Here is a 26,039-nt window from a genome sequence, read left to right as displayed (position 1 = left end):
GACGCGGCTCGGATCCTGTGTTGCTGTGGCTCTGGTGTAGGCTGGTGGCTACAGCTCCGATTAGAGCCCTAACCTGGGAACCTCCACATGCCATGGATGTGGCCCTAGAAAAGACAGAAAGACCACACACACAAAAAAAATTCCCCTTCTCAAACCCACAGAGACCGTCCCTCGCTGACTTCCGTTTGCGTCCAGACCCCACCATAGTCAGTGCCACCACCAGACTCCCGCTCATTTTCCCACCCACCCCCTTCCACTTCCCCACCTCCAGCCCCTCCCCGTTCCCGCCCCAACCCCAACACCTCCCACTCTCCCACCTCATCCCTCCCATTCGACCCCCACCGCCCACTCCCACCCAGCCCCCACCTCCTTCCTACTGCGATGCAAGGGCTCCACCCAGCGTTCGCCGGGCGCACTGCGGCTGACTCTCCGGATCCTCAGCAGTGACCGTGAATCCCCGCTCCGCGCCGGGTTCGCCTGTGTGCAGGCGGGCTGGAGGCCGGGTCCGCTCCCCAGGGGCCAGCCCGGAGTTCCGGACTGTGCGCCCGCCAGACGCCTTCACCGTCTTGGGGCCGTCTGGGGACACTCGGGAAGTGCCTTCCTCCTGGCCGCCGCAGCCCAGGTCCCCAGTGCCCTGTGGACTCTCCGGGCGGGGTGTGGGTGGGGTCTGAGCATCCAACCGGGTGCGCCGGACTCGGGCGCGAGCAGAGCAAGGTCCCTTTAAGGCGGGGCGGGGCGGGGCAAGCGCCGTCGGCGGTCATTAGCATATATCAGCACGCCCCGCCCCGCCGCTGGGAGGTGGCGCGGGGCTCAGTCGCGCTGGGAGCCGGGCACGGGCGGTGGGCGCACCAGCTCAGGGACTGCCACCGCCGGGCCGCCCGCCCTATGAGCGCGATGCAGCGCCGCGCCGCCCGGGGGCCCGGCCCACCGCCTCCCCCGGCCTGGGTCCGGTCTCTACAGCTGCTGCTGCTCGTGCTGGCTGCCCGTGGGGGCTGCGCCGCGCCAGCACCCCGCGCAGAGGACCTCAGCCTGGGAGTGGTGAGTGCGCGGCCGGGATAAGGAGCTCCCGCGGGCCCGAGACCACATCAGGGCACTTTCGCGCCTACGGGAATCCAGACTATCTGAACCCATTTCCTTGGCAGGAAAGCTGAGGCTAGGACTCAGGTTGAGTGACGCGCCCGCACCCGGGTTTGGGAAAGAGACGCCAGGTTCCTCCCAGCTCCGTGCGCTCCGAGCCCGCCGCAGTCGCAGAAGCCCGCGTAGGTTGGGGGCTTACCTGGCCAGAGCCCGGTCCCCGGCTCTGTGCAGCCCCAAAGGGGACCCTGAGGCAGGTGGGAGAGCAGTCGCAGCCACCGAGAGCAGGGCGTCCCGCGTGCGTTCCCAGCCGGATTGGCGGGGGAAGGAGTAAGCACCCACAACCGAGGAAAGGCCAGAGCTGCGGAGTGTGGGCGCCCCGGAAAGCCGGTGGTTTCGAATTTGCTCCGTTGAGGGTGTTGGGAAGTCGCCTTCCAAGCCGCCTTTGGGCATGGATTTTGACCCTGTTCCCTGTCTCCTGTCCCCTTCCACCGCCAGGGTGGCCAGCCCTGCCTTGCCTCCCCCTTGTTCCTGTCCTGAGCCTAATGAGGTCCCACTCCCATTCTGATGTAGCCCCTCCGCCTCCCTCTTCCCCAGGATCAGTTGTCCCACTGGCTAGGAAACCATACTGGGGGACAGCAGCAGTGGCTTCTTCCCACAAGCCACCCCCCACCCCCACCCCACCCCCGACTTTAGCCCACCAGGCTTTCTCCTCTGGACCTGGAAGATTTAGATCAGACTTTATGGGTCTCACCAGCTCCCAGGCAGCCAGGTGAGCTTGAGAGAGGCAGTGGATTAATCCGATTCCTTCTGAGGCTCTCACCCCTGCAGATGCCCTCACTTGCTCAGATGCAGGGTCAGGGCCTTCAGCTCCCTGCCTCTGCACCCAGCCAGGCAGTCTCCTAAAGGGGTGCTGGCAGGGCCCTTTTCCCAGGCCACTGACTTCGGGAGCTCCAGATGGACGTCAGGCCAGTGCAGGCATTTGGGTGGCATCCACAACCCCAGGGTTGGCAGGACTTGGCCACAGATTCTGGAGGAGAAGCAGACTTGGGTGACTCCCCCCCGCCCAGCTGTTCCAGCCCTTACAGCCATTTGGGAGGGCGCAACCACCGTCCTGCTGTCCCCATCCAGATGCCTTGAGGCACCTCACAGATGCTTCCTCCCAGACAAACTGCTCTGAAATTGGGGTACCTTTACCCACCTCCTGGGGTTTCCTGGATTCCCCTCCTGGGGCTCATGCTCTGAGGGAGTCAGGTCTCTAGGTCTGGGCTCGGTGGCTGTAGAACCAGGCTCCCATCTTCCAGCTTTGAGGAGCCCCACAGGAAGAGTTAATGGGGGTCAGGCCCGCAACAGTCAGGACGTGGAACTCCAACTCAGCCGAGTTCATTTAGCAGACCCTGTGCTGTGTTGAAGTTTCTCGCTGCCCATGGGGAGCGAGCCTTTTTCTGACACTCTCCTCTCATCTTGGACCCGCAGGCCTCCTCCTTTCCCTGCTCCCCTGGGTTCCCTGCACCCCGAGTGGGTCACCCAGCCCCACACTGTGTGGCAGGCACTGGGCAAGGGACATCCCTCCCCGGCCTGGTGCCCCAGAGACAGCAGGGCCCTGGCGTCCAGCCCAGCGGGTAAAGAGCAGAGGGTGCAGCCCCTACCCCAGAGCCCCCCTACCCACGGCTGGAGGACCCTCCAGCCTGGTGTGGGAGCAGCCTTCCTGCCTCCTGCCCCCCGGTTTGCAGGCAGAGGGCGGTCTCTGGTGGCCTTTGGGGGAATGACACCTCAGAGCATCTGACCCAGAGGTGCGGGAAGGCTTCGCGATTCATGGGGGGGAGGGGGAACGTCTCTCCCCGCTCCTCTGCAGACCGCCCCCCGGGGGCCTGCTCTCCCTGGATATTCAGGTCTAAGGCTGCCTGTTAGGAGAAGGGCCCCTTTGTAAGAGTGACCCAGCTTCTGCCAGACAGAACCGTGCCCGGCGGGTCTCTGGAACGCTGGCTGGCCCCCAGGAGGGGCTCGCCCAGCCCAGCCTGCCCGAGCATTAGCGGAGAACAAAGCACCGGATTGAGGCCCGCTGCGCCGGCCCAATGGTGGGCTTTCAGGCGGCGGTGGAGCGGGACAAAGGAGCGCCATAACCTCCTGGGGTTGTCGGCTGAGCCGCAAGTCCTCCTGGGCCCGTTTTCTTTTATTTCTGAGTAGGTAACACCCAGGGCAAAATATTCAGGCCGAACAGAAGGATCTGCGGGGGCCCATTGTCTCCCCCGTTTCCTGAGACTCCTTCCCAGGGTTGTCTGGGGACAGAAAAGACACGGGGGTCCCTTATTTTTACGGCTGACAGTGTGCTGTCCACGGCTGTGTGCCCTGCTGTTTTCAGTTTGCCATCTGTGAATGGTCCGTATTGGAATAGATCTGCCTGGTTCTTTCTGTCCGCCAATTTTGCACAGACATTACATCCATTAGCGAGACCCCTGACCTGGTTGCACAGGCTGTTCCTAATATTTTGCCTTAGCCAGGAGCTCCCAGGACCACCCGGTTACTGCGGTTTGAATATGAAGGACCTGGCCCTGGGGTAGCCGGGGTGATAGGCATGCATGCACATACCATGTCATGTGTTGGCAGATTTGCCAGCTCATCCTCTAAAGTTTCTTCTCCCGTTTCTATCCCAGCAACCAAGTCTGGGAGCACTTGTGCCTGGTACCATGAGCATTAGCAAGTCTCTTGATCTCCAACGCTGAGCTGGTGACAGTGGTTTGTGGCTGAGATTGTGTGAGGGTGGCTGGGAAGAAACAGGCCCCTCAGTGGTCTAGGGGGCTGGGCAGGGGCTGGGCAGAGGCTGGGTGATAGGGGTGGGGGACCAGGCAGAACCTTGGAGCACCTGTGAGCACATGTCCCCTATCTGGGGATGGGGAGGGGGTGGCAGGGGTGACTGTCACCCTGGCCTGAGCCAGTGGCTTCTGGATCCCTGTTCCCAGTACGAGTGCCCGAGCAAGCCAATAGGTTCCCCGTGCACTTGGGACCGGGTCAGACCTGGCTTGGGGCCCTCGCACCTGCAGTCAGAGAATCCAGTCTCACATCCACCACCAAGGCCAGGGGAACCAGGGATGGTCTCACCAGCCAGCAGGAGGGGAGAAGGGCATTTGGGTGTTGACTGGGGCTTGAATTTAAATGTGAAGGTTCAGAAACGAATCCGACTAGGAACCACGAGGTTTCGGGTTCAATCCCCAGCCTCGCTCAGTGGGTTAAGGATCTGGCTTTGCCTTGAGCTGTGGTGTGGGTTGCAGATGTGGTCGGATCCCGAGTTGCTGTGGCTGTGGTGTAGGCCAGCAGTTGCAGCTCTGATTCAACCCCTAGCCTGGGAATTTCCATATGCTTCAAGTGCAGCCCTAAAAAGACAAAAAATAATAATAATAAAGTAAATGTGAAGGTTCTAGAATCCGTCTAGCCCCCTCCCTGACCCCCCTACCCTGGAGGCATGTTGTCAACACATGAGTTCACTTCCCGGACGCTCACTGCCTTCAGCCTCTGGGTGACTGAGAAGTCTTTGTGGCGTGCTGGGGAGGGGGGAGCATGTGCTGTGGGCTGGACCCCACCGGATGCCTGTGGTCTAAGCCTGGGAGCGTGGGCTCTGACTAAACAGGCCACCGACCAGCTTAGGGAATGTCATTGCTCTTTCCCATGACACAGAAGGGGCTCTGGAACCAGCCTGTCGGTGTGGATCCCGGGCTGCTTACCAGCCTGGGATCTAAGTGCTGGACCTCAGTCTTCTCATCTGTAAAATGGGGCCATGAGAACAGGGGGTGATAGCGTCTTGTGGGAAGTAAGCTGCCTTGGTGTGCTGAGGAGGGGATGTAAGGGGGTGCAGGGAGGGGGAGAGGCTGGGAAGGGTTTAGAGGCTCACCAGGGTGCTGACACAGTGCCTTCCTGAGGGTGCTTAGAGCACATCTGGGTTTTGCCTCTTTTTTGAGGGGGGCACACCTGCGGCAAATGGAAGATCCCAGGCTAGGAGTTGAATCGGAGCCGCAGCCTCCAGCCTACACCACAGCCATAGCAATGCTGGATCCTTAACCCACTGAGCGAAGTCAGGGATTGAACCTGCATCCTCATGGATACTAGTCAGGTTCTTAACCCACTGAGCCACAACCAAAGCTCCTTGCCTCTTGGTTAATGGTGGCTCTGAGCCTCCAGTGAGGTGTTTGGGGTGCATGTCTGTGCCACGCACATGAGGGGTAACAAGTACAACTCCCAGGCACTATCCAGCTCTCAGGGGGCATGAGACAGTAGTCTGTGCCAGATGCTGAACCCACTTCCCCTCCCTACCTGGCTCACCCACCCACCCCTCCCATCCTCCCAACCCCCTGTGCTCTAGTCCCGAGCTCCTTTCTGCTCCGTGAACTTCCCAGGCCTATTCCTGCCACAGAACCTTTGCTCTTGCCATTCCCACCGCCATGAATTCTCGTCGCCGCTCATCACTTGGCCAGCTCCTTCTCATCTTTCAGGCCTCAGCCCAATGCCCCCAAACACCCATTTAAGGAGCCGCTCCACCCTGTCTCACTTCCCCTCATAGCACAGTGGCCATGGGAATAGGCTCTGAAGCCAGATAACCTGGCTTCCCATCCCAGCTCTGCCCAGTGCTGGCTGTGTGATGGTGGGCAAGTGTCTCAACCTCTCAGCTCCCGCTTCCTCATCTGTAAAATGGGCACAATAATATGATTATCTCAACAGTTCATTATTGAGCACCTGCTGTGTGCCAAGCTTGAATTGAACCCCACAGCCCAAGAACCCCTGTCTTCACAGTTTTCCCCTGAGGCTCTTGTTAGCACTAAGCAGGTGAGCAACTGGGCAGTATTCAATCATTAACCGATCACTTATTGTGGTTACCATCATGACACTAAGTTCATCCCATATTTAGCACTGGCCTCCCCACAAGGCTCAGCCTCCCGGGTGGACAACGGGGTGGGGTCTCCCCAGGTCTTTGCTGTCCCCCCAGTGCCTGGTACAGTGCGTCTCAGTGAGGGTGTCAGATAGACTGTGAGAAGGGAACTGGGAGCGTCTCCTAAGGAAGATGCTAGGGTGGGGGAGTCATCCTAGCCACCAGCAGATCCCAGAAAAAGACTCGCCTTGCAAGGGATAGGGGCACTGGCTCCCTTCCCTCTGGGTCTTTGGGCCAGCCCGCCATGCAGGTCAGACACAAGCCAGAGCCACCTGTGTGACCACAGGCTGCATGTGTTTTCACAGCTGCACGTGGTGGTGCTGAGGGGTGAGTGAGTGAATGCAGAGCTGGCGGGCAATGGGTGCAGAAGGGACTGCTGTTATTTGGGTCTGCACTGCCCCCAGCCTCAGTTTCCTCATCCACACCATGGGGCTGATGCCACCTGCTCTCCATATCCCCACAAGGCCAGTGGAGTCTGGTTAGAGATGGAGCTTGAAGGAGGAGGGCTGACAGCTCAGCATCTGTCCCCACGGTGTCTCCATGGTGACCCTGCAGGATGCCTCGGGGGCTGTGGATGAGCCCCCACACAGCGCCGGCCAGCAGACGGGTGTCCAGGGTCACAGCTGGCTCCCCTCCAGTCCTGTTCCCATTGACCAGCACATGGGCAAACCCTTCTGTGCCTCCATTTCCCCACCTGTAAATGGGGACAGCAGTGACCAGGCCTGGGGCTGTGAGCAGGACCAAAGGAGACCCTGCATACAGTAAGTGCTTCTGGTTTACCGGTGATGGCAAGTGCACTTCAGCACCGCCTTCCCTCGGCCCACGGGCCCACCCATCCTTTACTGAGCCCCCTCAGAGCTGGGACTGGGGCCATAGGGACGGGACTGGGCAGGAGCCTGCGATGGGACGGCTGACCTGCTAGGTGGAGGGACAGCTCAAGACAGAAACATGAGGTCGCACTCAGGGGGAATGCCCCACTTTCCTGTGACTCTGCTGAAGTCACGAGGGAGTTTTATAGTGTGTGCGTTAAACATCATTAAACGTCGTTAGCGCTGTGAGCAGATGCACATAGTGTCAACCGGTGATAAACGATACGGAGAAAAATATGAGCAGGTAGGGGCGGGGGTGGGGGGGTGTGCGGCATAGGAAAGCTGTGGGAAGGATGGTCCAGGACTTGTCTTCGGGATAGACCGGCGTCCCCTCTTCCTGCCCTGGGCCTTTCTAAGCCTCAGTTTCCCATTCTGCAGTAATGGCTCAGCTCCTGGGGAGGGGGGGCCAGTGCATGTCCTTGGCTATCAGGGATTATCCATGGTGGGGCGGCCCCCATGGGTTTGGGGCTCCCCTCCCCTCCACTCCCCTTGGCCTTCTGGAATGTTCACCCTCCCCGCATGCAGTCTCGTTGCCCTGGAGACATGGTCACCGTGGTGACAGGAGAGGGAGGACCAGTGGGTGAGCACAGGAAGGGGCTGGCCCGGGTGACCCATGGGTTCTAGAGGTAGTGGGGGGCTAGGGGCGTGGCTGGGGGCACCTGGAGGGGCAAGAGGTCTGGGCCACCCCCCAGGGGCTGTCCTGAGGCGAGCACCACCACAGTGGGGGGCAGGGGCCAGGGGCCGCACTGGCTCCAGGGGCAGCCTTTGCTCCACGCAAGGACCCCAGCCCTGAGGACGTTCTCAGCCTGGTCCCCATGTCCCCCTGGGTGAACACGTTCACCCTTGCCCCCCATCCCATGAAACCCTCTGATGTTCCAAAATGTATTAACTACCAGGAAAGAAATTAAACCCCAGCCATTTGGGAATTTGCTGGTCTCTCCTGAAGATTGGAATGAGCTGACAAGTGGAGGGAGAGATGGAGGAGGGGCTGCGTTAGACGCCCCTCCCTTCCTGGGCTCCAGAGCTGCTTTTTTTTTTAATGTCCACACCCGCGACATATGGAGGTTTCCAGGTTAGGCGTCGAATGTGAGCTACAGCTGCTAGCCTACGTCACAGCCACAGCAACGCCAGATCCGAGCTGCTCTGCGACTTACACCACAGCTCACGGCAACACCGGATCCTTAACCCTCTGAGTGAGAGGAGGCCAGGGGTCGAACCTGCATCCTCATGGATACTTGTCAGATTCATTTCTGCTGAGCCGCCATGGGAACTCCCAGGGCTTACTTTCTTTCCCAGCAGGGATGGGGGCTTTTCGCTATGGACACTTGTTTCCACCGAAGACCAGGGGACAGGGTGACCCAAGGCTGGGCTAGGCCACGGGCTCTTTAGGGTTACCTCGCCCGTGCACCTACCAGAGGGCCATCGGCTGCCAGCGTCTCCCGCAAACCCACCAGGGGCTTGTTCTGTGGTCAGACCCCTCCTGAGAATTTCCCCTGGGCAGTTGTTCCCACCCTCCCATTCTGGACCGTCCAGGAGTTGACACAGAAGCCCACCACAGGAGTTCCCATTGTTGCTCAGCAGGTTAAGAACCTGACTAGTATCCATGAGGATGCAGGTTCAATCCTTGGCCTCACTCAGTGGGTTAAGGATCTGGTGTTGCCGGCAGCTGTGGTGTAAGTCGCAGACGTGGCTCAGATCCCACAATGCTGTGACTGTGGGGTAGATCAGCAGCTGTAGCTCCAGTTTGACCCCTACCTGGGAACTTCCATAAGTTGCAGGTGCAGCCCTAAAAAGCAAAACAAAAAAAAGAAAGAAAGAAGAGAAAAGAAAAAGAAGCCCACCACAGCTGCGGGAGCCATGGGGAGGAAGTGGGCCAGGGGTGTGAGGAGGGGGGACTGGCTTTGTGATGGGGAGACAGAAGGTCTGCCCTGGGGCAGGTGAGGTTGTCTGAGGTCAACCAGGGGTGGGGGAAGCCTCCCTCCCTCCCATCATCCCCGCAAATTTGGTTCCATCTTAGGGCTTGGCACCCAGCAGGAGCTGCAAACCACAGTGCTCCCAGGGCTGCTCATGAGGTCAGCTCTGCCCTTTGTTCTGCAAGTTGACACAGAGCCCAGCCACTCAGACCTACGGCTAAAACCTCCTGCTTTCCAATGTTAACAAACATCTCCAAAGCACCTGAAGTGCTTTTGAGACTGAAGCCCAGAAATGTGTGTGACCTCCCAGCCAGGCTGCCCAAGGACCAGAGTGGGTGGCTCCTGTGTGAACCCCACAGAGCCCTGCTAGGGGTGGGAATAGGGGGCTGCTCAGTTCAGATACCCAGCTGTTACCCCAGCCAACAGGTGGACAGCAGGAGGCAGGTGGCTCAGCGCTGGCCTGGGTGGGGAAAGGCACTCGCCTGTGTAGACCATTATCTAGTAAGTGACAAGGGGTCGGGGCCAGCATCCTCACCCAGCATCATCTACAGTCTGAGGAAACTGGAGGGCTTCCTGGAGGAGGCAGCCTCATGGTGCTGGGTGGCTCTGGGCTCTGTAGCTCAGGCCTGCAATCTTTTTTCTTTTTAGGCCCCCCACTGGCAGTGGCATATGGAGGTTCCCGGGCTAGGGGTCAAATCGGAGCTGCAGCTGCCCCATAGCCACAGCAACACCAGATCCAAGCTGTGTCAACAACACTGCAGCTCACAGCAACACTGGATCCTTAACCCACTGAGCGGTCCAGGGTTCTCATGGATACTAGCTGGGTTTGTTATCGATGAGCCACAATGGGAACTCCCAAGCCTGCAGTCTTAACACAGGAGCTGCAAAACGTGTATGTGTGTTTTCTGACTTTTGGAAGGAAAACTGCAGAATCAAAACTAAAATGTCTGTAGAACTTTTCAAAAAATCATGTGCAGCCACAAATACATATCTTTGATACAGAACCCTCTCATGGGCATGTCCAGTGCCCAGACAGTGACTAGCCATGGGACACGCTCAGTAAATCCTGCTGTCGGGATGCAATTTAATGTGTCCGAAATGATGAGAAGGGCAGTCCTCACAAAAGAAGGGGGTTCAGGGATGGCAGAGGCCTCAACACTGAGAGGGGCAGAGCCCAGAGTGGGGGCGAGCATGTGGGGCCAGCGTCTCCCTCTGTCTGAACCCCTGAGAGGAGCTGCCCCTCTAATCAGGAGTGTCCACTGGAAGCATTCACTATCCTACCCGACAGGCTTTTAGGGGCCCCCAGGCCTGTGGGGGGTCTCCAGCATCCCCCCCCTGTTTTACATATTCTGGGGGGCCTTCTGCAGGCGTTGGGGAAGAAGTAAAAGTAAGAGCCTTAGCAAGGACTTGGTGTTTCCTGAAAAGGGAGGGATCCAGCTAGTTCTCTGTGGGTGTATGCAAATTATATGCAAATCATCAAGGCCCCTCCCAGTCAGTTGAGGACCCTAGGAATTCCAGGAGGCTGGACCCCCTCCCACTGAGCACCCTACGGGGTCAGATCCCCAGGGCGGGGAGTCTACAGGCAGGGGCTGCAAACTCACTCCCAAGGTTCTGGGCAGTGCGGGGGGGGGGGGGGGGGGGCATGAATATATGAATTGAGGACTTCTTCAAATGTCCACGCACACACACACAAAAAGACCAGCAAGTTGGTGTGTTTCTAGAAGCCTGGTCTGGGAGAAGGTGGGGCTCAGAGAATCCCCAACACTCTGCCTCCCACCCTGTGGGTCCTCCCCCTGCTGGCTGGTGAGCCCACCCCCGGCACTGTGTCCACACAGCTGAGTGCTTTTTATAGGATTTTCACACAGCTTGGGGAGTGGGCATGAGCACCATTTGGCGGTGGAAGAAATAGAAGGCCCCTGGGGTTCCCACAGATGGCATTGGTGCCCCTCTGTCCCTCTGGCATCCACACAGATGACATCAGGGACCCCCCACAGATGGTAAAAGGACTGGGGCTTCGGAAGGGGCTCTAGGTGTGTCTTAGTATATAGGGGTTCCCTCCCTTTCTGCTTCCTGTCTGGTTCAGGGGACCCTACTGGGGCACTCTGCCACAGAGCTGTCCCCGAACGATGCCCCCTGCTCTTTGTATGGGGGGCGCCTGTATCAGGTGCCGATGTGAGAATTCCCACGTGTTAACTCATCATAGCCCCACATTCATTACATATCCACAGGCCAGGAAACAGCCCAGAGGGTGAGTGACACAGCAAGGAGGTGGCCGAATGGGATTTGAACCCAGGCAGCCTGGCCCCAGAATCTGAGTTCTTAACTCCTGTGAGTGTGCAACTCATGACCAGATTCTTAAAACTGGATTCTGAGCCCACTGCTCTTCTCAGCGTGGGTTTCAGACCTTGGGTCCCAAACTGCTGCCTCACGCCAGCTCAGGGCCTGAATTTGGCATTCACGATGTTAACCTTTTTAAGTTTCACTTTCTTGAAGTTCCATGGTGGCACAGCAGGTTAAGGATCCAACATTGCCACTGCTATGGTGAGGGTTCCATCCCTGGCCTGGGAAATTCCACATGCCATTAAGTGCAGTCAAAAAAACCTTTTTTTTAATTTTACTTTCTTTTTTTTTAATTAAAGTATATTTGATTTACAGTGTTGTGCCAATTTCTGCTATACAGCATAGTGACCCAGTCATACATTCTTTTTCTCATGCTATCTTCCATCATGGTTTATCCCAGGATATTGGATATAGTTCTCTGTGCTGTACAGTAAGACCTCATTGCTTATCCATTCTTTTTTTTTTTTTTCTTCAATTTTTTTGTTGGTCTTTTGAGGGCCACACCATGGCATGTGGAGGTTCCCAGGCTAGGGGTCTAATCGGAGCTACAGCTGCCAACCTACACCACAGCCACAGCAATGCCAGATCCTTAACCCACTGAGCAACCTCATGGTTCCTAGTCAGATTCATTTCCATTGCACCACTACAGGAACTCCCTTATCCATTCTAGATGAAATAGTTTGCATCTAATAACCCAATAACGCATCCATCCCACTAAATTTCACTTTGTTAATTGTCCCCTGGTCATTCATTCTGTGGCCTCAGGAGGACTGAGATGGGCGCGCTGCCATGAGCAGTTGTACAGGTCGTGCACTGCTCAAGCCCACCCCATCTAAGAGGCATCAAGTTTATTAAGACACTTTGGCAGCTTCCTATAAAGTAACTTAAGGGCTAATGGGCTGGGGTGTTGATCAAGGCTGGAGCTGGCCTGCCTCTTTCCGCAGTGGTGGGCCCGAGCCTTCACCTCCATCCCTCACTCTGCTCTCTGCCTGCAGGAGTGGCTGAGCAGGTTCGGCTACCTGCCCCCACCGGATCCCGCCACGGGACAGCTGCAGACACAAGAGGAGCTGGCCAAGGCCATTGCTGCCATGCAGCGATTTGGAGGCCTGGAGGCCACTGGCGTCCTAGGTCAGTGCTGGTGCGGTGGGAGACGGATTCCGAGCCTGGCTTCTGACCCCCTCTCCAGCCTGCCCACAGTGGGAGGGTTAGGGACGGGGCTGCTGTCCTGGGACAGGATGGGGGATTCCCGCCTCCATTGTCCCTCTCCCCATCCCCTGTTGTGGGCACAGCAGTGAGCGAGTGTGTGCCACCTGCACCCAGACCCCATCACCACACTCAGCAGGGTCTCAAACTCTATGCCACAGACCAGGCAAGTCAGCCGGGGGCAGTGGGGGCAGCGGGGGGAGGGGGAGTGTCTGTCTCTCCCCAAACCTCTCAGGAGTAGACACATGTGTCACACACAACCGATCAGCTGTGTGTCCCATGAGACACCGGAAGCATTGGCGGCAGCCTGAGTGGGGTCCATGCCCCTTCCAATGGCTCAGGGCCCTGCCGTACATTAGTAAATGCTTTGGATGACCCCCGTCCTAGTCCCTGGACACACCTCTGGCTTGAGGCCTGCGCCTTGTCCGCCCAGGCCTGGGAGTCAAGGGTTAGGCCAGGCTGGAATTTGATGCCACCTCTCGGGGAGCTGCTTGGAACCCCAGGATGGGTGAGTGTGATCTGGGCCTGGCTCCTGACCCCCGCCCACTCTGCAGATGAGGCCACCCTGGCGCTGATGAAAACCCCACGCTGTTCCCTCCCTGACCTCCCAGCTTCGGCCTCAGCTCGAAGGAGGCGCCAGGCTCCAGCCCCTACCAAGTGGAACAAGAGGAACCTGTCCTGGAGGTGGGTGAGGCAGAGGGGGTCCACCAGCCTGGGCTTTCCCGGAGTCTGAGCATCGGGGGGCAGCCAAATGAACACCCACACCCAGGGCTTAAGAGATAGGAGTTTATCCTCTCGGTTCTGGAGGCCAGAAGTCCAAGGTCTGGGGGTCCCAGGGCTGGGCAGGGGTGAGGGAGAAAGTCAGCATCCTGGGCCCGTGCTTCCGTCTTTGGTGCCTGTGTCCCTTCTGTCTCCTGTAAGGACACTCACTGGATTTAGGAGCCACCCTAATTCCATCTGCAAACCCCATTTCCAAATAAGGTCCAAAGAGGATATTCCGGGGGTGCACTCCAGCCTGGGGGGGTGGGGCCCTGGGCCTGTCCCCAGTGACCCGATCCCGGGCTCTGACCCCACCTGCCCCAGGGTCCGCACATTCCCTCGGGACTCGCCCCTGGGCCGCGACACTGTGCGTGCGCTCATGCACTACGCCCTCAAAGTCTGGAGTGACATCACGCCCCTGAACTTCCACGAGGTGGCTGGCAGCGCCGCTGACATCCAGATTGACTTCTCCACTGCTGACCACAATGACCGCTACCCCTTCGACGGCCCCGGTGGCACAGTGGCCCACGCCTTCTTCCCAGGCGACCACCACACTGCAGGGGACACCCACTTCGATGATGATGAGGCCTGGACCTTCCGCTCCTCAGGTGCGTCTGGGCTGGCGGGAGCCCAGGGTGGCCCCAGGGACCCTGTGTGACCCTCGCCTCCAACAAACCCCGCACCAGCTCCCCCACTCCCAGCCTAAGCATGGCATCTGCCAGCTTGAGGAGACAGCTCCGCAGTTCTAATTTAGCTGACTTCACCGGCCGTCTATGGCCTGGGCAGCCCATCTGGCCCATCCCAGCTGGGCTGGTAGGCCTGGGACCACGAGGTAATGTGATTCCATGAGCCAGGCTCGTCCTCACCCAGGTCTCAGCTTCCAAGGGGGAACGGAAGTTTGCAAGGCCTCTACAGGCCTGGGCGCGTCACTTCTGCTAAGTCCTATTGGCCAAAGAGGTCGCAGGGCCCCAGCTTGCAGGTGGGAGGAGGGGCAGAGCCAAGGGGCACAAGGTGTGGATGTGGCAGGGGGAGGGGGTGGAGATGGGGGCCTCTGTGGAGTTCATCTATTTACCAGGCTGGGGCGCCCTTTCCAGCCTGAGGAACCAGCAGTGGCCCTGTTGGACCTGTGGTTTCTATGCCATGATGGAACCCAGGCCTGTCCTGTGTCTATTTTAACACTGTGGGATTCGGTGATCCTACATTGACCCCTCTAACTTGGGGTCCTGATGGCCAGCAAGGCTTGAGATATTTACCATGTGGCCTTTATAGTTTGTCGGGCTTCCTGAGGGCAGTACATGTACCCTGGGAAGCCCCTGTGGACACCAAAAGGCCTCTGGGGAACCAGACAAGCCCCAAGTAACTCCGCAGAACCCACCTGCCCAGGACCAGGGCCTCCTGCACAACCAGCACCCCCCCAAACACACGAGTCCTGTCCCCCTGGCCCAGCTGGGGCTGGTGGTCCCTTCCTGCGCTCACAGGCTCCTGTGTCCCCAGATGCCCACGGCATGGACCTGTTCGCAGTGGCTGTGCACGAGTTTGGCCATGCCATCGGCCTGAGCCACGTGGCGGCCACACGCTCCATCATGCAGCCTTACTACCAGGGCCCGGTGGGTGACCCCCTGCGCTACGGGCTCCCCTACGAGGACCGAGTGCGCGTCTGGCAGCTGTACGGTGAGCCCTCCACAGAGCCAACCCCAGGGCACTTGGGGGCGGGGAGAGCAATGGCAGGGACCCCAGAAACACAAAACTCCATGGAGGAGGGAAGGCTCTGTCTGTGCTCAGCATCTGGGACCTGTCTGGCAGGCACTAGCTGCCTCCTAGAGGGTGCAGCGAATAAATAGCTAAGTTCCGTCCCAGAGGTCCCTGGGAGCTGGGGACCTGCTGACCTTTTCTCAGAGCCCCGGGCAAGACTCCATGTTCAACGCCCAAACAGTTGCAGACTATGACAGCTGGTGTTGGTGGGGACCCAGGCCTGGGACAAAGCACTTACATATTAAGTGGTCCAGTCTTTTTCTTTTTTTCTTTTTCTTTTTTTTTTTAGGGCCACACCTGCAGCATATGGAAGTTCCCAGGCCAGGGATCAAATTGGAACTGCAGCTGCTGGCCTACACCACAGCCACAGCAACATGGGATCTGAGCCCAGTCTGTGACCTACACCACAGCTCACGGCAACACCAGATCCTTAACCCACTGAGCGAGGCCAGAGATCGAACCTGCATCCTCATGTTTACTAGTCAGGTTCTTAGCTCGCTGAGCCACAACGGGAACTCCAAGTGGTCCAGTCTTGACCACCTATGTTGTAGGGACCACATCCCCACTTAGAGATGGGACAGTTGGGGGGACCTTACCCAGCCAGGACTGACACAGAGTCAGCTCTGGGTTCCCTCTGCTGGGGACACGTCTGGAAATATGGAAGAAGGAGGGCCGTCCTGGGAGCTGATCAGAACCTGGGCGGGAGACAGTGATGAATCCTCCCTCACCCCCACCCCACTCTGCCCCCCACCCACAGCAGCCAGAGCAATCCTCCTGAAACACAGGATAGGGATCGAGTCACCTATGGCAGCCTCTCCTCTCCCCCCACCCCCACCCCAACTATTTTCCCAGCACTTACCACTCTCTGAGGTCTGTGGACTTCTACTGCAATAGAATTTACCATTTTAACCATTGTCAGGCAAACAATTCAGTGACATCTGGCACATTCGCAATGCTGTTCAGCCACCGTTTCTGGCCACTTGCAGAACTTTTTCACCCCCACCCACTCACCCCATTAGCAGCCACTCCCCTCCCCTCAAGCCCCAGGCAGGCACTCAGCTCCTTTCTATCTTGGTGGGTTTGCCTGTTCTAGATATTTCACATAAATGGAATCATAGAGTGTGTGGCCTTTTGTCCCGGCTTTCACTTCACATGTGTATTCAAGGGTCATCCTTGCCATGGATGCATCAGTAAGTCATTCCTTTTCACGGCTGGATAATTTTATTTATCCATTCTTCTGCTGATGGACATTTGGGTTGTTTCTACTTTTTGGCCATTACAAATAATGCTGCTATGCACATGCATTAAACTTTTTGTCTGAACACCTGTTTTTCTGATCTTTTGGGTCTGTACCCAGGAGTGTAGTTGGGTCTGCTCACACATTGAGATGCTCTGGCTTTGGACGGGTGGGAGCCTGGCCCATCCCCCTGTTGTGGCTTGGCATAGGCACCATGCCTGCCCATCCAGTGTCCTCGGTTCTATCCTGGGGGCTCCAGGAAGAGTGGGTGGTAGGGTTTGCAGGGAGGGGGGGCATGTGGGTTTGATGCAGCCTTCTTGTCTCCACAGGCGTGCGGGAGTCTGTGTCCCCCACAGCACAGCCAGACACCCCAGAGCCCGAGGAGCCTCCCCCACTGCCAGAGCCCCCTGACAATCGGTCCAGCTCCCCGTAAGCCATGGGCCCCTTGTCTCCACTCTGCCACCTGCACTGCCCCCAGCAGGGCTTAGAGTCCTGAGCACCAGGCTCTTCTGGGCCAGCTGAGTGACAGTTTCTTATGGACAGTGAAAGGGACACCTGCTTGCCCCAGCCCAGAACCATGCAGAGGTATTCGATTTCCTCTCACCTTTTGTCCCAGTCATCTACGGCTGCGTAGCAAGCAGCCCTGCCTCATGGCGTCAAAACACCACTATATCATTAGGCTCACGGATTCTGTGGGCCAGTAATTTGGACAGGGCACAGGTTGGGTGTGGGTCTTGGCCCCACGTACTGGGAGCATCTGCTGGGGCCTGGATTTGTCTGGGGACAGCTTGACTCAGGTCTGGGCTGGGCTGCCTCAAAGGCTAGGCTCAACCAGGCACCCATCTGTGGCCTGTGCCTGAGGCTGGATTCCTAGAGTGGATGTCTCAAGGGAGCATCCAGAGGGCTGGCATTGCCGGAAGCCAGGCAGAAGCTGCCTGTCTTTTAAGGCCCAGCCTCAGAAGTCACTTCACTGAGTGCTTTGGTTAAAGCAGTCAGAGTCTGCCCATGCTCAGGGGCACAGAATCTGCAGGGGGTGTCCCTGTCCAGCCCACCCCCACCTCTGCACGCACAGCCTGCCCTGTAGCTCCTTACCACCCTTATGCTCACACAAAGCACTAAACACAAACAGAAATCTGTGTATTTAGGCTTCCATGGTGTGGTTGGGTTTGGGTTTGGGTTTGGTTTTGTGCTTTTCTCACTCATTGTACATGGCGAATTTCCACTAAGGTCAATAGGTGTTGCTCCAGCTTGTGTTATTGTTCATCACTGCACCTTTTTCTTTTCTTTTCTTTTTTTTTTTTTTTTTTTTGCCACATTCCCAGCATGCAGAAGTTCTCAGGGCCAGGGTCGAAGCCTCACAACAGCAGCATACCGAGCCACTGCAGTGGCAACACAGGATCCTTAACCCGCTGCACCCCCCAGGGAACTCCTCCTTGCCCTGTGTTTAAGTTCTGTATTGGTGGACATTTAAGTCCCTGATCTTTTGTCACCATAAATGATGTTGGTGTGAGCACTGCCTGTAGGCAGAGCTTCAGACTCAGAGTGGGAGTCTGGCATGTACACTCAGTGTTTTTGTAGGAAGTGCCAGGCTGGTTTCTCAATGCTTTGCTGGTTCCTGGTGCCTGCTTGTCCAAGTCTCCCTGACACTCGCTCAGTGTTCCACCTTTGCCAACTTGAATGGCGAGAATCAGGCTCACTTTCACCCGCCCCCTCTTTCTTGACTAAACTGTGGTTGCTGAGGAGTTCCCACTGTGACACAATGGGATAGGCAGCGTCTTGGGATCACTGGGACACAGGTTCCATCCCCAGCTACAACTTATGTCACAACAGCTGCTAGGATCTGATCCTTGGCTTTGGAACTCCATATGCCGTGGAGAAGCCAGGAAAAAAAAAAAAAAAAAGCGTGGTTGCTGAGCCTTCAGGCAGTGATGCGGGGGTCGTTTAAGGATGCTTGGCCCACCATCTGGCCAAGCCCAGCTCCCCAGGGGTGGCTCAGGAATGGGCTCCCTCCCAGCCCAGCCGGCTCTCTCTACCCCCAGGCCCAGGAAGGACGTGCCCCACAGGTGCAGCACCGACTTTGATGCCGTGGCCCAGATCCGAGGCGAGGCCTTCTTCTTCAAAGGTAACCCCCCAGGGATCCAGCGGCCGGTGGACGGAAGTGCAGGCCGCACTCTGGGACCCAGACTGGCCACCTGAAGCCCCATCCCCTCTGTCCCTCCAGGCAAGTACTTCTGGCGGCTGACCCGGGACCGGCACCTGGTGTCGCTGCAGCCAGCGCAGATGCACCGCTTCTGGCGGGGCCTGCCGCTGCACCTGGACAGCGTGGATGCTGTGTACGAGCGCACCAGTGACCACAAGATCATCTTCTTCAAAGGTGGGCGGGCCCCCACCCGGGTGCCTGCCAGGCATCGCTGACTGGGGGGCCACAGCCTGCCTCCCCAGGACCCCCAAAGCCTGCGTGCACACAGGAGACCAGTTCTGTGGTTTGCTCTGTGGATCTAGAGCTCAGAACAAAGAGTTCATTCATTTGTGCACTTAACCAGTTCGTATTTATTGAGCACCTACTATGTGCCCCGCACTGTGTAGGCACTGGAGGCACACAGTGGAAAAACAGGAAGATCTCTGCCCTTCATCTGGGTGGACGGGGGGACACACAGTAAGCACCCACAAGTAATGAGGAAGTTAACTTCAGATAGATCTGAGGGAACACTATTCCAGGCAGAGGGAACTGCCAGTGCAAAGGCCCTCAGGCAGAAACAGTCTTGCGGATTGAAAGAACGTCCAGGAGAGGGTGATGAGGCTGGAGCAGAGTTAAAGGTGACGAGGCAGGAGAGGGAAGTGTAGGTCGACACCTGCAGGGCTTGAGAAGGAGCTGGATTGATTCCGAGTGCAGTGGGAAACTGAGGACCTCCCTGACCCATGTCCAGCCCCTCCCCCCATCTCATCCTGGGTGACAGGTGCTGGGCTGGGTTGGGGAGGCAGTTCCCGCTCCTTAGGAGCATGCTCTCTGCTTTTTCTTTGTTTGGCCACACTCACAGCATATGGAAGTTCTGGGCCAGGGATTAAATCTGAGCCGCAGCCGTGACCTATGCCACAGCTACGCAATGCCAGATCCTTTAACCTACTGCGCCAGGCTGGGAATTGAACCCATGCCTCTGCAGCAACCCAAGCCACTGCAGTTGGATTCTTAAGTCACTGCACCACAACCACACCTCCACGTGCTGACAGCTTGGGGAAAAGGCAGGGAACCCCGCCTACAGCAGGAGACTGAGCCCTGCAAATTCTGTGGGTGCTTCAGAGGCTGTGAGCCTTCCTTGATCGTACATGCACCCTGTGTGCACATGCAGCTGCAGAGTCTGTAGCTCCCCAGAGTGAAGCCACCCTGCTTCCCCGACCCAGGCACTCCAGCCTGGCCTCCCAACCTCTCCACACTGACCCTGGCTTTCCCCGACTGACAGCAGAGTCATTGCTTCCCAATCGCAGTGCCTAAGGCCAGCCAAGTCATGGTGGTGAGGCCTACCTGGCTTCTAAATCATCTGGATTATTTCTCAACATTTGAAAATCAGGGAGGCCCCGTTGTGGTTCAGCAGATTAAGAATCCGACTAGTATCCCTGAGGATATGGGTTCGATTCCTGCCTCACTCAGTGGGTTAAGGGTCTGGTGTTGCCATAAGCTTGTGTAGGTCACAGATGTGGCTTGGATCTGGGTTGGCTGTGGCTGTGGTATAGGCCGGCAGCTGTAGCTCCAATTTGACCCTAGTCTGGGAAATTCCATATGCCATGGGTGCGGTCCTTAAAAAAAAAAAAAAAGTAAAATTTACTATCTTAACCACTTTTTTTGGCCGAGCCCATGCAGCATGTAAAATTCCTAGGTCAGGGATCAAACCCAAGCCACAGAAGTGACAACACTGGATCCTTAACCACTAAGGCCACCAGGGAACTCCTCTTAAGCACTTTTAAGTGTACAATTGAGGGACATTAAGTATATTGACACTTTCTTCAGCCATCACCACCATCCATCTACAGCGTTTTCATTCTGTAAAGTTGAACCTCTGTCCCCATTAAACACTAACTCCCCAGGCCCCTCCCTCATCTCCTGGCACCCACCATTCTACTTTCTATCTCCCCAGTCTCTCACTCTAGGGACCTCATATAGTGGAATCATACAGGATTTGTCCTTTTGTGACTGGCTTATTTCACTGAGCATCGTGCCCTCATGGTTCATCTAGGCTGCAGCTTGTGTCAGAACTCCTCTCTTGTCTTTTCAGGGCCGCACCCGCAGCATATGGAGGTTCCCAGGCTAGGGGTCTCATCGGCGATGTAGTGGCTGGCCTACACCATGGCCACAGCAAAACCAGATCTGAGCCTCGTCTGCAACCTACACCACAGCTCACAGCAACGCCGGATCCTTTACCCACTGAGCATGGCCAGGGATCGAACCCGAAACCTCATGGTTACTCGTTGGATTCATTTCCACTGCACCACAACAGGAACTCCTCATTGTGGGCTTTTGTTTATTTTGGCTGCACCTGTGGCATGCAGAAGTTCCTGGGCCAGGGATCAAACCTGCACTCAACAAAGACCCGAGGCATAGCAGTGACAATGCCGGATCCTTAACCATCAGGCCACCAGGGAGCTCCTCTCATTGTGGTTTTGATGTGCATTTCCAGATGATAAGTGATGTTAGGCATCTTCTCATGTGCTTACTGAACATTTGATTATTTTCCTTGGAGAAACATCTCTTCCAGTCCTCTGTCCAGCTAAAGATTTTTAAACATTTTAACCTCGTTTTTTTTGTTTTCTAAATAGCAGGGTTTATTATTGGTAAACCAGAGCGGGTATGGGCGATGGGGGAGACCTGAAAACACTTACCCAAACTTAATCTCACATTCCCACCCTTCTGTGGCAGAACTAAGGATGCTTCTAGAGCACAAGTCAAGGATATACCCAACAAGTATCTTCATCACACCATTTTCAGAAGGTTTTACAGATTGGAAGTTTCTGGTGATTTCTCTTTTCTTTCTTTCTTTTTTCCTATCTTTCTTTCCTCCTTCCTTCCTTTTCTTTTCTTTTTTTTTTTTTTTTTTGTCTTTTTGCCATTTCTTGGGCCGCTCCTGCGGCATATGGAGGTTCCAAGGCTAGGGGTCGAATCGGAGCTGTAGCCACTGGCCTACGCCAGAGCCACAGCAACACGGGATCCGAGTTGCGTCTGCAACCCACACCACAGCTCACAGCAATGCCGGATCGTTAACCCACTGAGCGAGGCCAGGGATCGAACCCGCAACCTCATGGTTCCTAGTCGGATTCATTAACCACTGAGCCACGGTGGGAACTCCCTCCTCTTCTTTTCTTTTTTCTTTTTTTGTCTTTATTTGTTTGTTTATTTTAGGGCGTAGGCATACAGAGGTTCCCAGGCTGAGGGTCGAATGGAAGCTGCAGCTGCTGGCCTATGCCACAACCACAGAATGCAGGATCCAAGCCATGTTTGTGACCTACACCACAGCTCAGGGCAACTCCAGATCCTTAAACCACTGAGAGAGGCCAGGGATCCAAACCACATCCTCACAATACTAGTCCAGTTATCACTGAGTCACAACGGGAGCTCCCTGGTGATTTCTAAACTCTCTGTTTCTGTGTAGTCTGACAAGGGTGCACACACCCAGGTCCGGTCAGACCTTGACCCGGTGCCCTTCCTGCTCTGTGGGTGAACACGCCCAGCCCACCTCCCCAGAAGTGCCTGAGGCACCCCGACCAAGGTGGCTTCTGGGGGGAGGGAGGAGGAAAGGAGTCCTGCTCCCAGTCTTCGAAGTGGCCGCCTTAGCAGAGCCGCTGGCAGGTGTAGGACCCCAGGCGGGGCACAGAGCAGGTGCTCGGTAAATACTCTCGGGTATTCTACTGCAGGTGGTGGCACTGGGGTGTCGGCCTGGGGGAGGAGCAAAGACTGGGGCCCCCGCTCTGCCGGCTGGCGAGCCCCGGCCCACAGCGCTTTCTCTCGCCCCCAGGAGACAGATACTGGGTGTTTAAGGACAATAACGTAGAGGAAGGATACCCGCGGCCTGTCTCGGACTTCGGCCTCCCGCCGGGCGGCGTCGATGCCGCCTTCTCCTGGGCCCACAATGACAAGACTTATTTCTTTAAGGATCAGCTGTACTGGCGCTACGATGAGCACACGCGGCGCATGGACCCCGGCCACCCCGCCCAGAGCCCCCCGTGGAGGGGCGTCCCCAGCACCCTCGACGACGCCATGCGCTGGTCTGACGGTGAGCCGCGCGCCTGGCGCCTCAGCCTCCCCACTAGAGGAGTGGGGATCACCAGAGGGTTGTTGCGGGATCCAGGGGCAGATGCGTGCTCGGGTCCCGCCCCCTCTGCAGCTCATCCCTCCCAGGGGCCTCCATGCCTGATCGACCCCACCTCCCCCCTCCAGCCATAGCAGCTTCTGCCTCCTGCTGCCTCACACATACATACCCCAGGGCCTTTGCACTTGCTGTGTGTCCTCCCTGAACACCGCCCCCCACCCCTCACAACCACTCAACCCCCTCCATGCCCTGCTTCAGACTTCGGCCCAAACATCACTTGCCTGGCGGCAAGAAGTGCATCACCCTCCCACAGCTCCACCAGAGGGAAGTTTCATTTGTTCTGCTTTCAAAGCCATGTCCCCAGTACCCAGAACGGGCTGGCACATAGTAGGCCCTCAGTAAATATCCAATAGGGGAAAAAAACCACGGGTCATCTCATCCATCTCCCTGCCTCCAAGCAGCTCGTTGAGTTTCCCCAGGCCTGTGAGGCCGTGTGCCCACTGATGGGCTATCTGGGGCTGAGACAGGCTCTGACTCACCTCGGGCATTCTTCGTCTTCCCCACGGGCCCCGCCTCTCTTTGCTCCTGGTCCTCCCGAAGTCTAGCCTGAATCCCGCATGCTGCAGTGGGCGGAGCTCAGCCGCCTCCCTCTTCTCCCCCAGGTGCCGCCTACTTCTTCCGTGGCAAGGAGTACTGGAAGGTGCTGGACAGCGAGCTGGAGGTGGCGCCCGGGTACCCGCAGTCCACGGCCCGGGACTGGCTGGTCTGCAGAGACCTGCCAGCCGACTCTGAGAGCTTGGACGGAGAGGCTGGGACCCACGCGCGGCCAGGACAGCACGAGCAGAGCCGCGCGGAGGACGGCTACGAGGTTTGCTCCTGCACCTCCCTCGCTGCCCCTTCCCCGCGGGCTCCAAGCCCACCGATGGCCACGCTGCTGCCTCTGCTGAGCTTCCTGTGGACAGTGGCCCTGGCGCTATGACACTCGATGCTGGCCTGAGTGGGACACACAGGGCACAGCCCCGAACCACGAAGTGCAAGGACTAGGCCCCTCCAGCACCTGGGGCAACCAGACCCCACCTCGAAGATGAGGGCCAGCGGCCACAAGCTTCTGGGCGGAGGCCACCGGGTGCAGCCTCCCCAACTCGGCAGAGGCCAGAAGAGGGCGCTGCTCCCCGCGGAGGCGGGGGAGGGGGGAGAGCCTGGAGGTGACCTGACTGCCCGCTGTGAGCTGGGGAGACTGCGGGAGACTGCGTCTGGCCGGGGTGGGGGGGGGCCGGGAGCTGTCCTTTCCGAGAGCGCGAGTGCTGGATCTCGGAACTTCCCCGGGGAGCCAGGGGTAGGCGGGGCTGGGGGCCGTAACATTGGGCCTGCTTCCCCCAAGCCCCGCAGTCTCTGGAAAGAACAGCCGGGGAGGCTAATGGGCACCTCCACCCCATCACGTGTCCACACTGCCTCTTGGGTGCCTCCTCCCACTCAGGAGGCTTCCTTTCCTGGTCTCAGTGGGCCTGCTGGTTTGCCTTGAACAGGGCCCCCAACACACAGACGAGCCCCCCAGGGTGGGGCCAAGGTGGTCTTTCCTTGTGACAGCTTTCAAACACGACTCTCCCCACTTATGTCTCAGGCTTGCCTCCCTGAGGTTCCCTGGTGGCGCTGAATGTGGGCGTCCTCCCGGGCCTGGAGGGACTCTACAGCCTTGACCCCAGACCACCTGCACTCTGGGGAGGATTCCAGGGAGGCCTTGCAAGTGGTCACCAGCACTCTCCTGTCCAGCCCTCTTTGACTCCCCTGTGCCCCTCTCCCCAACATTACACCCATTTCACAGATGGGTAAGCTGAGGTCCAGCTCAGGGAAATGAGCCTCCTGCCCGCAGGCGGCAGTTGGGCAGGGTCAGGTCTCAGAACCCAAGGTTCTGGCACATTCCCCCAGTCTCCCCACCACCCCATGGATAGGGTGCCTCCCTGCACGTGCAGGTGCTGCTCCCAGAGCAAGGGACGTGCAGAACGAGACAAGCTCCAGTTCTAGGGCGAGGCACCTGGGACGCCAGGCGTGTGCCCCCGCGTGCTGCCCAACAGGAAATGCAGGGAGGTGGCCTGGCCAGCCAATCCAGGGACGCTGCCCCCTCCTGGCTCCTTCTGCTCCTGGCATAAGTCCAGTCCAGGATGGCAGGCGCTGCTCTCCCACCCAGAGAGATGGAGAGTGGGAGCTGTACCCTCTTTCCTCAGGAGGGCGGCCTTTCCCAGAGCCCTGGCTGCCTGCCTGCTCACACAGGCAGCGAGTGAGGTATCAGCACTTCTCCTTGGAGAGCGTGGAGATGGGGCTGGAGGAGCCATAGATCCCTCCCCCAGGGGGTAGGGCCGCATAGGTCGAGAACTCCTGGTCTGGAGGAATCAGCACACACACGCACCCCTGAGGCTGGAGAGAGGCTCACACTTGCAACAAAAAGGGGGTTCAGTTAGGAAGAGGATAGTAGGTGGGGTGAGCGATGGGACACAACAGGGTGTGAAGAGCACTTGGGAGAGTTCTCCAGGTGGGGTACCCAGCCAGCCACATCATCAGCCCCATATGGAGTTGATAGAAATGCAGATTCTCGGGCCTGCCCCTACCCTGCTGATCAGAAGCCTAGAGGTGTAACCCCCCATTCTATAAGTGTATGAACTGCTGCCTTGGGCGTTGGGGAGTGGTGGGCCTCCAGAAAGGCAGCCCCAGCAGGGGAATGCAGCAGAAACAGGAGGAAGAGAGGGGAGAGGCCGGCGGGGAGGGGAAGGGGAAGGGCAGGTGCACACGACCTGGGGTGCCATGGGCCTGCTTCAGCAGCAGATCCTGCATCCTGCATTTCCCTTCAGCCAGAGAATGTTCAGGAGGAGAGTGGGAGGTGCCCTGGAGGGCAGATGCAGCTCATGCACTGGGCCCGTAGGTTGCAATATCATCAGGATCCACTCCCTACACGAAGAGAAGTTATCGACCCCTCCACCCCCAAACCCGCTCTAGGGCAGACAGACGTTCCCACTTTCAGAAGAGGGCACCGCTCCACACTCCCATCCCTACCTGACCGCCAGGTAACAGGAGGTTTTGTCAACCCCCGGGATGCCAAGATGCCATGGTCCTGCAGGCAGTTTCCAGGCCAGGCCCCACGCTCACTGAGCCAAGCCAGGCCACATCCTACGTCCATCTGTCCGCCATCTGGTCCCTGGACCTGGAAGGGGTCTCTGCTGTCAGACCAGACCAGAGAGACTAAAGTTCATCCTGAGGGAACAGGCTGCCCCTGCGTGGTCTCACTTTGTTCTCCAGCAGCCTGCAAGGCTGTGCAGGGAAGAAGGGCCATCCTAGATTCTTGCATAGTTGGGGAAACAGCCCAGAGAGAATCCCTAGGTCTCCCAGGCACACAGCACATGGGGCAGAGCTGGCCGTGGACCAGGTCTGTAAGAAGCCAGGCTCTCATGGTGAGTGGTAGTCTTACTGTTGTGTTAAAGTCAAACACTACTTTATAAAACTTCCCCACTAGGAGTTCCCTGGTGGCTCAGTAAATTAAGGATCCAGCATTGTCATAGCTGTGGAGAGGGTCAGGGAACTTCTGCATGCTGCAGGCGTGGCCAAAAAATAAAAATAAAAACAAAAAAAAAATCCACTAAACAGTAGACAAGGAAGAGCTCAGGCACCAAATAAACCCATGGAAATACT

The 26,039-nt window shown here is 57.6% G+C and overlaps 1 protein-coding gene across 1 annotated transcript; it reads left to right on the top strand.

Annotated features, from left to right (window-relative positions):
- Positions 1-834: 834 nt before the first annotated feature.
- On the top strand, positions 835-26,039 carry MMP17 (matrix metallopeptidase 17). The gene is made up of 10 exons (XM_047761997.1): positions 835-1,038; positions 12,110-12,242; positions 12,872-13,001; positions 13,401-13,684; positions 14,571-14,747; positions 16,395-16,494; positions 18,105-18,187; positions 18,287-18,439; positions 22,068-22,325; positions 23,024-26,039. Exons 1-10 carry the CDS (start codon positions 886-888, stop codon positions 23,338-23,340), a joined length of 1,788 nt encoding a protein of 595 aa, XP_047617953.1. The 5' UTR covers positions 835-885; the 3' UTR covers positions 23,341-26,039.

This window comes from Phacochoerus africanus, chromosome 15 (assembly GCF_016906955.1).
Source record: "Phacochoerus africanus isolate WHEZ1 chromosome 15, ROS_Pafr_v1, whole genome shotgun sequence".
Taxonomy (NCBI): Eukaryota; Metazoa; Chordata; class Mammalia; order Artiodactyla; family Suidae; genus Phacochoerus; species Phacochoerus africanus.
The sequence above is the reverse complement of the archived record's forward strand: the minus strand, read 5'-3'. Positions and strand labels throughout refer to the sequence as shown.

Bases quoted from the DNA above. Each gene is read 5' to 3' on its own strand.
- MMP17 (XM_047761997.1), top strand. From the start codon at position 886: ATGAGCGCGATGCAGCGCCGCGCCGCCCGGGGGCCCGGCCCACCGCCT. The intron at 1,039-12,109 runs GTGAGTGCGCGG...CTCTGCCTGCAG, and splicing joins AGGACCTCAGCCTGGGAGTG to GAGTGGCTGAGCAGGTTCGG. The intron at 18,440-22,067 runs GTGGGCGGGCCC...TCTCGCCCCCAG, and splicing joins CAAGATCATCTTCTTCAAAG to GAGACAGATACTGGGTGTTT.